General features: G+C 45.5%; 1 protein-coding gene across 1 annotated transcript; it reads right to left on the bottom strand.

Moving 5' to 3' along the window:
* Nucleotides 1-458: 458 nt before the first annotated feature.
* LOC105714451 (myosin regulatory light polypeptide 9-like) lies at nucleotides 459-9,783 on the bottom strand. The gene is made up of 4 exons (XM_064377996.1): nucleotides 9,623-9,783; nucleotides 1,470-2,087; nucleotides 828-895; nucleotides 459-568 (listed from the first exon to the last, which is right to left on the bottom strand). Exons 1-4 carry the CDS (start codon nucleotides 9,781-9,783, stop codon nucleotides 459-461), a joined length of 957 nt encoding a protein of 318 aa, XP_064234066.1.

Below are 9,783 nucleotides of genomic sequence, written 5' to 3'. Positions count from 1 at the left end.
AAGAAGGGTGGACGAGCTAAATAACCGAGCCTGAGACCCCGCCCTCTCGGAGGTCGCTTGCGGTTGGAATGTGGGTGGCAGGCCTCCAACCAACCCCGCCTACGCTGAGGCCCCCACCTCCAAGGCGCAGAATTCAGCCCCAGTCTCAAAGGCGATGTCCTGGCGGGAACAGGGACTGGAATCCACTATCTTGACGGGAGGGAGAAGTAGAAAAGGATTTGGACAGAAAACTCACAGGAGGAAGGAATCAACGCCGGGTACAGCAGGCAGGCGAGGTGGGGTAGGAGCCATGCGCGCGTGTACCAGGGAGGCTGGGGCAGGCCTGGATGGCTGGGAAGCCGCCTCCATCTGAACACACACGTGCACACGCACGCGCACCCACGCAGGCCTCACAAGTCGGATTGCCGGAGAGGGTGAAGTGGACGAGGAGACCCAGTCTGCAGTGGCATTTGAGGACGCTACACTGAGGCCACCGAATTCATTCGACTCGCGTTGCACACTTGCCTTCTCTGTGCCAGCCACTGGGACTCATTCCTTTTGAGCGTAAAAGCCTCTGCCTCCCTGTTACCTGCAGAATAAGAGTCCAGATGTTTCTGGCATTCAGTGCCCTTGCTACCCTGACCAGCCCTCCTCACCTCTCACCCCACTGCACCCTGGCATCTCCCGTGCTCCACTCTGGTGGGCTGGAGCCACATGCTCCCTGGAACCCATCCTGCTATTCTCTCAAAGAACGTGCTCTTGGATTAGTCTATTCATGCTTCTAAAGCCTAATTCCACTCTAGTTTCTCAGGGAGGTCTTGCTTGGTACTTTCACCCCTCCCACCTACCGGAGCGAATCAGCTTTCCTTTCTCCCCCTCTCGCCTTGTGCGCACTTCTATTGTTGCACACTCAATCCTGCAGTGCGGGCATGTGTTTGTATGTGTTTCCCCCACTAATGTGAGCCCATCCTAGGCAGGGGCTATACACACAGCATGACTCACTTTTGTTCCCCTGGAGTTAGCGCAGTGTCAGGGCTTGTGGGCGTCAGTAAGTTTGCTGAAACACACTAAGCTGAGAAATTCATTATAAATGAATTTTTCCCTTGGGGGAGACAAAGGGAATCAAATAACTATCGGGCAATGTAAATAATAGGAGAATAGTGACATAAACTCCAGGCATGGATTACCATCAGCCTGGAAACACCAGTGAAGTCCATGAAAACACGTTTGTCATGCATAGTTTCCGGTTTGCTTAATTGTTGGTTTTGTTTGTTTTATTTTATCGTAAAGTTTAATTACGGTTCAGAAAAATTGAGTGAATAACTTTCTCTGAAAAAATATATTGACTCTGCATAGACTGCAGTTATTGGGGGGAGGGGCTGCTAGGTTAAATTACCCTACTTTCTATTCTGAAAATGATATTCATAGAAAGTCCCGTTTCCAGTCTGAGTATAAAGATACATGTGCCCAAAATGGCTGAGAATAAATACAACAGGAAATGCAAAAGCTGTAAATCTAAGGGCATGCAAGAGAAAATCTCAGAAATGCCCAAAATGGTGACAAGGAAGGTTTGGCTGGAATTTGAGTTCTTTTCGTCATCTTTGTCTTTTGCTCCATGTTTCAGGATGTGTGTGAACTCGATGGAATTGAAATTCCGCTTTTTGTCCATAGGTGCTTTTCTGTACAGCTCATCCATGTCCTCATCCATAAACCGATCGCCCATGATTGTCAGCAGCTCTCTCAGGGAACCTTCACAAACGGTGCCAGTGGCTTCTTCATCAAGGCAAGTGAAAGCATTTCCGATGACATCTTCAGGATTTGTGCCATTCAACTTCCCACCAAACATGGTGAGGAACATGGTGAAACTGATGGGCCCTGGAGCCTCATTCCTCATGGCATCCACATACTCATCAGTTGGATTCCTCCCCAGTGAAGCAAGCATAGCGTGCAAACCTTCCTTGTCGGTGAAACCATCTCTGTTCTGATCAGTCATGTTGAAGGCCTCTTTGAACTCCTGAATCTGTGACTGGTCAAATGTAGCAAACACACTGGATGCTGTGCGCTGAGGGTGCTTCTTGGGGGTCTTGGTCTTTGCTCTTTCACCCAGGCTGGAGTGCAGTGGTGTAATCTCGGCTCACTGCAACCTCTGCCTCTCAGGTTCAAGCGATTCTCCTGCCTCCGCCTCCTGAGTAGCTGGGATTACATGAGCCACCGCACCTGGCCCTGCTTAATTGTTTAGTGGAAAGTACATTCACATCAAAATTCAAAAGGTACTAAGTGATATTCACTAGTTTCTCCCTCCTCCTGACCCCAAGCCACCCAGTTTCTACATTTCCAGCAATCACTGTCAGCAGTCTCCTCTGTGCAGTAATATTACTGAGCAAATACACGCCTGTCCTTTTCGTCTTTTTCCTGCACACATTGTAGCACACCTTATTCTACACGTGGTTTTTCCACAGCATAACAGGAGCTCATTCCATGTCCAGACACAAAGTGCTTCCTTGTTCTTCGGTAAGGGTGCCATTGTTTTGCTGTAACATGATAAATTCTACTAGTCAGTCTCTCTCTCTCCCCTTTTTTTATTTTTTGAGATAGATTCTAGCTCTGTCACCCAGGCTAGAGTGCAGTGGTGTGATCTCAGCTCACTGCAACCTCCACCTCCTAGGTTCAAGCGATTCTCCTGCCTCAGCCTCCGAGTAGCTGGGATTACAGGCATACGCCACCATACCCAGGTAATTTTTGTATTTTTAATAGAGACGGGGTTTTGCCGTGTTGGCCAGGCTGGTCTTGAACTCTTGACCTCAGGTGATCCACCCGCCTCAGCCTCCCTAAGTGCTGGATTACAGGTGTGAGCCACCACACCTGGACAAGTTCTACTAGCCTCTTGTAGTGGACACAGGTTGTTAGCAATCTTTTATAACTATGAAAAAGTGCTAGGCCGGGGGCGGTGGCTCACACCTGTAATCCCAGCACTCTGGGAAGCCAAGGCCAGTGGATCACCCGAGGTCAGGAGTTTGAGACCAGCCCGAACAACATGGAGAAACCTTGTCTCTACTAAAAATACACACATACACAAATTAGCCATCCATGGTGGCCCATGCCTGTAAGCCCAGCTACTCGGGAGGCTGAGGCAGAAGAATCAGTTGAACCCAGGAGCCAAGATGGCACCATTGCACTCCAACCTGGGCAACAAGAGTGAAACTCCACTTCAAAAAAAAAAAAAAGTGCTGAAAGAAAGAAACCTTGTACATACAGCATTTCTCATATAAAAGAATATCTGTAGAACAAAATCCTAGAGATGGAATTTCTGGACCAAAAACATAGCTAATTTAGGCAGAAATTGCTAATTCGCCCTCCATAGAAAGTTGTACCGATTTACACTCCCACCAGTGGGCTATGTGTGAGAACACCTGTTCTTCCTCACTCTTGCCAGTGGCGTGTTTATAACCATTATTACCTTAGCCAATCAGATAGGTAAAAAAAGACACCCTAGTTTCAATTTTAATTTGCATTTCCCTTATTATGAGTAAAGCTAAGAATTATTTTTTATTGCACTTTAAGTTCTGGGGTACATGCACAGATCTTGCAGGATTGTTGCATAGGTACACACATGCTGTGGTGGTGTTTCCAATAGCATCTTTTTATATTGGAGGAGATATTTGTACTTCCTTTCGTGTGAACTGGCTATTCCATTTTTCTATTGGATTTTGGGCTTTTTCCCTTTCTTTCTCTCTCTCTCTCTTTCTTTTATTTCTCTTTCTTTCTTCCATACAGGGTCTCACAATGTCACTGGAGTGCAGTGGTATAATCATAGTTACTAAAACCTCTAACTCCTGGGTTCAAGTGATCCTCCTACCTCAGCCTTCCACATAGCTGAGACTACAGATGTATGCCACCATGCCCAGCTCATTTTCTTAATGTTTAGTAGAGATGGGGACTGGCTATGTTGCACAAGCTGGTCTCAAACTCCTCAACTCAAGCAACCCTCCTGCGTCAGCCTCCCAAAGCACTGGGATTACAGGCATGAGCCACCACACCCAGTCTTGGTCTTTTTCGTATTGATTTCTAGGAACTATTTATATATTAGAAATATTAGCTTTCTTTCAGCTCAATTACTACTAAGAGGGGTCCAGTAACAACAATGTCCTTTTCACATCAGCTCCTTAGAGCCTAGATTTTGCCCTATAATATATTTCTCTACTGAAAGAAACCTGGAGCCTTGGAGGGTAGCTGATTTTGTGTTTGGGGTTAGGGTAAAACACATGATAAGCCTGGGAATGCTGATGTTGCTAAAAAGTAAGGGTGCTGACGTAGCAGAATCTTACTAGAAAAAGATAGCTCTTTGAGGCCAGGCACAGTGGCTCACGCCTATAATCCCAGCACTTTGGGAGGCTGAGGCGGGAAGACCCCAAGGTCAGGAGTTCAAGACCAGCCTGATCAACATGGTGAAACTCCCCTCTACTAAAATTACAAAAATTAGCCGAGTTTGGTGGTGTGCACCTGTAATTCCAGCTACTCAGGAGGCTGAGACAGGAGAATCGCTTGAACCCGGTAGGTGAAGTTTGCAGTGAGCTGAGATCACACCGCTGCACTCCAGCCTGGGTGACAGAGGGAGACACCATCTCAAAAAAAAGAAAAAAAAAGAAAGAAAGAAAGAAAGAAAGAAAAGATGGCTCTTTGAGAGAAACAACAAACTTCAGAGTCCCAACCATGTAGCAATCTGCTGAGATGTCCAAGTCAGTAGACTTGGCTGATCTGAAGATTGAGGATATTAGACAATTTGGGCACAGGTAAGGTCTGATAAGATTTCAGTAACACGAGGAAACAAAAGAAATTTTTTAGCAAATTAGAAAGTATTGCATACCTAGGAAAAATCACAAATAAAAACCAGTGAAGCAATAAATTAAATCCAGGATGCTGGTGTTTTAAAATAGATTTAAGGATAATTACAGTAAGTCTTGTAATCACTGCATTTGTGTTTACTTTGTGTAATGTATAAAGTGTATTCAAAAGAGTCCAGGTACAGTGGCTCACACCTGTAATCCCAGCACTTTGGGAAGCCCAGGTGGGGGGGTCACCTGAGGTCAGGAGTTCTAGATCATCCTGGCCAACATGGTGAAACCCTGTCTCTACTAAAAATACAAAAAATCAGCCTGGCATGCTGGCGGGCAACTGTAATCTCAGCTACTTGGGAGGCTGAGGCAGGAGAATTGCTGAACCTGGGAGGCGGAGGTTGCAGTGAGCCAAGGTCATGCCACCGTGCTCCAGCCTGGGCAACAGAGTGAGACTTGGTCTCAAAATAAACAAATAAATAAGTGTATTTAAAAGAAACTTCATATTAAATTTGTAATTACAGTTTAAATTGTTGAAGGAAATTTAATGACATTTGCAATTAATCTTGGATTATTAAAGAAAACATGTTTCAAAATGTTGTTTGTATGTATATTTTCAATAAATCGAGCATTAAACAAAACATGAATATTTTTGGGGTGTTTGCTACATGGACAAAACTATCCTTAAACATTAAAGACTCTTTCAGCAATGAGCATAAACTCTGTCAATGATAAGTATGGGTAAATACTTGAAAAAAAGTATCAGCAATGATTATCTCTAGGGAGTGGAGAGAAACCATGGAAGGAATTTTTGTGTTTTAAACACTTTGGAATGTGTCTGAAATTTTTAAAGAAGCATGAGTTAATTTTAAACATTTTATCTTGAATAAAATACAAGGCTATAAATGCTATTATAAAAACAATAACTATAATCAAATGTGGTTATATAGGAAGCCCCAGGCTGGGCGAGGTGGCTCACGCCTGTAATCCCAGCACTTTGAGAAGCTGAGGTGGATGGATCAGGAGATCAGGAGTTCAAGACCAGCCTGACCAACATAGTGAAACCCCATTTCTACTAAAAATACAAAAAATTAGCTGGGCGTGGTGGTGTGCACCTGTAATCCTAGTTACTTGGGAGGCTGAGGCATGAGAATTGCTTGCACTGGGAGGTGGAGGATGCAGTAAGCCGAGATCGCGCCACTCCACTCCAGGAACCTGGGCAACGGTTCGAGGTTCCATCTAAAAAAAAAGAAGCCCCAAAACTCAAGGGTAAGTTTCCTTCCTTCCTACCATCCATTCTTCCTTCCTTCCTCCTTCCTTCCTTCCTTCCTTCTTTCCTTCCTTCCTTCCTTCTTTCCTTCCTTCCTTCTTTCCTTCCTTCCTTCCTTCTTTCCTTCCTTCCTTCCTTCTTTCCTTCCTTCCTTCTTTCCTTCCTTCCTTCTCTCTTTTTCTCTTTCTCTCTTTCTCTTTCTTTCGGATGGAGTTGCCCTCTTGTTGCCCAGGCTGGAGTGCAATGGCAGGATCTTAGCTCACTGCAACCTCCGCTTCCTGGGTTCAAGTGATTCTCCTGTCTCAGTCTCCTGAGTACCTGGGATTATAGATGCCTGCCAGTATGCTGGGCTAATTTTGGGTATTTCATCTTGTTCGCCAGGCTGGTCTCTAACTACTGACTTTGCCTTTACTAAAAATACAAAATTTGCCAGTTGTGGTAGCGCATGCATGTAATCCCAGCTACTTGGGAGGCTGAGGCAGGAGAATCACTTGAACCCGGGAGCCAGAGATTTGGATGAGCCGAGATTGCACCATTGCACTCCAGCCTTGGCAACAAGAGTGAGACTCCATCTAAAAAAAAAACCAAAAAAGTAGCCAGGCGTGGTGGTGCGCACCTGTAATCCTAGCTACTCAGGAGGCTGAGGTAGGAGAATCACTTGAATCTGGGAGGTGGAGGTTGCGGTGACCCAAGATTGCGCCACTGCACTCCAGCCTGGGTGACAGAGTGAAAGTCCATCTTAAAAAAAAAAAAAAAGAGAGAAAAGGAGAAGAGGAATTGTATTCAGGAAGTATACTTAAGGTAATACGCTTGAGAAATCTCATGTATACATGGACTTGACTTAGATGATGAAATTCTAGACTCTGGGGATGCTACAATGGGATTAGACTTTGGGGTGGCTTGAGAGTGGGTGAGTGTATTTTGCATGTGGAAGGAATGTAAATCACTGGGGGTCAAAGGGCACACTGGTGGTGGCCATTCTTTAAAACGTGCCCCAGTGATTCCTACCTCCTGATATGCATGCCTTTGCATAGTCTCCTAAATTGTATCTGGGTTGGTCTGCAAAGCCAGTGCAGTATGAAATGGTGTGTGTGACTTCCAAAGCTAGGTCCTAAAACACACTGGGTTTCCTTTTCCTCCCTCCCCGCTCTCCCCGCTTCTTGTGCTGCTTTCTCTGGGAGAAATCAGCTACTATGTTACAGGGTCACTCAAGAAACTCTACGGAGAGGTCCACATGGCAAGGAACTGAGCGCTCCTGCTATGAGCCAGCGAGGAGCTGAGACTTCCATCGAACAGCCATGTGGGACAGCCATCTTGGAAACAGGTCCTCCCGGTTAAGTTAAGACTTCGAATGACTGCAGCCAACATCTTGACTGAAATCTCATAAGGCACTTGAACTAGAACCAACTGCCTCCCAAAACTGTGTAAGGTAATGGGTGTTTTTTGTTTTGTTTTGTTTTTGAGACAGGGTCTTGCTCTGTCACCCATGCTGGGGTGTAGTGGCACAGTCACCACTCACTGCAGCCCCCATCTCCCAGATTCAAGTTCTCTTCCCACCCCAGCTGAAATTATGGAAGTACCAGGATCATAAAAAATATATGTTTCAACTGGGTGCAGTGGCTCATACCTGTAATCCCAGCACTTTGGGAGGCTGAGGTGAGAGGATCACTTAAGCTCAGGAGACCAGTCTGGCCAACACAGTGAGATTCTGTCTCCACAAAAATAAAAATAGGTCGGGGGCAGTGGCTCACACCTGTAATCTCAGCACTTTGGGAGGCTGAGGCAGGTGGATCAGCCGAGGCCAGGAATTTGAGACCAGCCTGACCAATATGGTGAAACTACGTCTCCACTAAAAATACAAAAATTTTCCGGGTGTGGTGGCGCAGGCCTATAATCCCAGCCACTTGGGAGGCTGAGGCACAAGAATCACTCGAACCCAGGAGGTGGAGGTTTCAGTGAGCTGAGATTGTGCCACTGCACTCCAGCCTGATGACACAGAGAGACCTTGTCTCAAAAATGAAGACAAAAACAAAAAGTTGTGAAAATACACCAAAATCAGCTTTACAGCCTTCAAGGCATGAATGGATGCACAATCTCAAATTGAATTGAATGTTTAGACATTCCATAAGCAATAAGTAAGCCATGCATAGATCATTCCATGAACCTAGCAGAGCCACTGAGCCTGAGCAATTCCCTGGTGAGATAATTGGTGGCAGAAGACCTCAACATCTGGTGTGTATCAGGTTCTAGAAACATCCCATTTAGTAAGAGGGTAGAATCTCAGGAAGTGTATGTGATGTGCTTAAAATTAATCTGCCTCCACTCCATTCCTTCTGCTGAGATAAGATTCCCTGGAGTCTGATTTAGGTGCAAAAAGTCACACTCTGAAACCTCTCGTTAAGATCATCTGCTATCAGAAACTAGAGATATTGACATTCTCAGAGGGTACAGAGGACTGAGACTGAACAAAAGGATTTAGAGCTATGATCAGAACATGTCACTGAAGGCCAGACATGGTGGCTTATGCCCTTAATCCCAGCACATTGGGAGGCCAAGGCAGGCAAATCACCAGAGGTCAGGAGTTCGAGACCAGCCTGGCCAATATGGTGAAACCCCATTTCTACTAAAAATTCAAACATTAGCCAGTCATGATGGCTCACACCTGTAACCCCAGCTACTTGGGAGACTGAGGCAGGAGAATGGCTTGAACCCAGGAGGCAGAGTTTGCAGTGAGCCAAGATTGGGCCGCTGCACTCCAGCCTGGGTGACGGAGCGAGACTTTGTCTCAAAACAAAAGAAAGAAAGAAAGAAGGAAGGAAGGAAGAAAGAAAAGAACATGTCACTGAAGTGTAGGCCTGAGGGAAAGAAGCAGAAGATTAAGGGAATTTTTTTCTGAGCAATGTCAGAAACTATAATTGACCTCCAAGCTATCAATGCCTTCAACTCTGCAATTGCCCAACAAATCTCAGAAAGACACAGGGTTTGAACACCAGATTTCAGATGACATTCTCCCACAGGCAGAAGAAAAAAACACTCTGCCCATGTGGATTAAGGATGGAGGAGCCTTAGATGAACAAAACCACTAGATAATATGGAATGCAGTTTGGAAAACTAGGATCAGTTAGAAGAAGAGAGTAATTTATAGAGGAGCTTCACTGGGAAAATTCAGACTTCAAAATAACCTGAAGGTCTTCCTGAATTCACACAAGAGAGGGAGAGGACATCTGTTACCTTAGAAGATAAAATAAAACAACAGAGTTGGTGCTGGAGGAACCACCTCATATTTTGGAGCAGAAATGGATGTGAACCTGGCTCAGCCTCTAAGGGCAAATTCTCAACAAGCAAGATCTCGGGGAGTGGGGTTGTGTAAGTCTCTCTCTCCTGGTTTCCTAAGAGCAAGCTGATTGGAGGCTGTTGGCAGGGAGAAGCAGAGCAGCCTCTATGATTGGTTAGGGGTGCATATTTGGCCTTCTCTGGTTGGTCCTAAGTGGAAGTGGAGACGAAAATGAAGAAATCTGACAGTTACTGACCAAGTCCTGACAGTTGTGGGCCAATCGCTGTAGAGGATGTTTGGCTTCCTGTGTGGGAAGGAGTGTGATTTGACTTGTCGGGCTGCTTGCTGCAGAGGTTGTAGGACAAAGGTCTGTTTTTTATATGATCCTGGCCACTGTCCTTTTGCATAGTCAGTCTCACTAGCGACAT

Source organism: Aotus nancymaae, unplaced genomic scaffold, assembly GCF_030222135.1.
Source record: "Aotus nancymaae isolate 86718 unplaced genomic scaffold, 86718_ANA_hifiasm-v0.15.2.pri h1tg000018l, whole genome shotgun sequence".
Classification (NCBI taxonomy): Eukaryota; Metazoa; Chordata; class Mammalia; order Primates; family Aotidae; genus Aotus; species Aotus nancymaae.
This window is presented reverse-complemented; position numbering and strand designations above follow the sequence as displayed.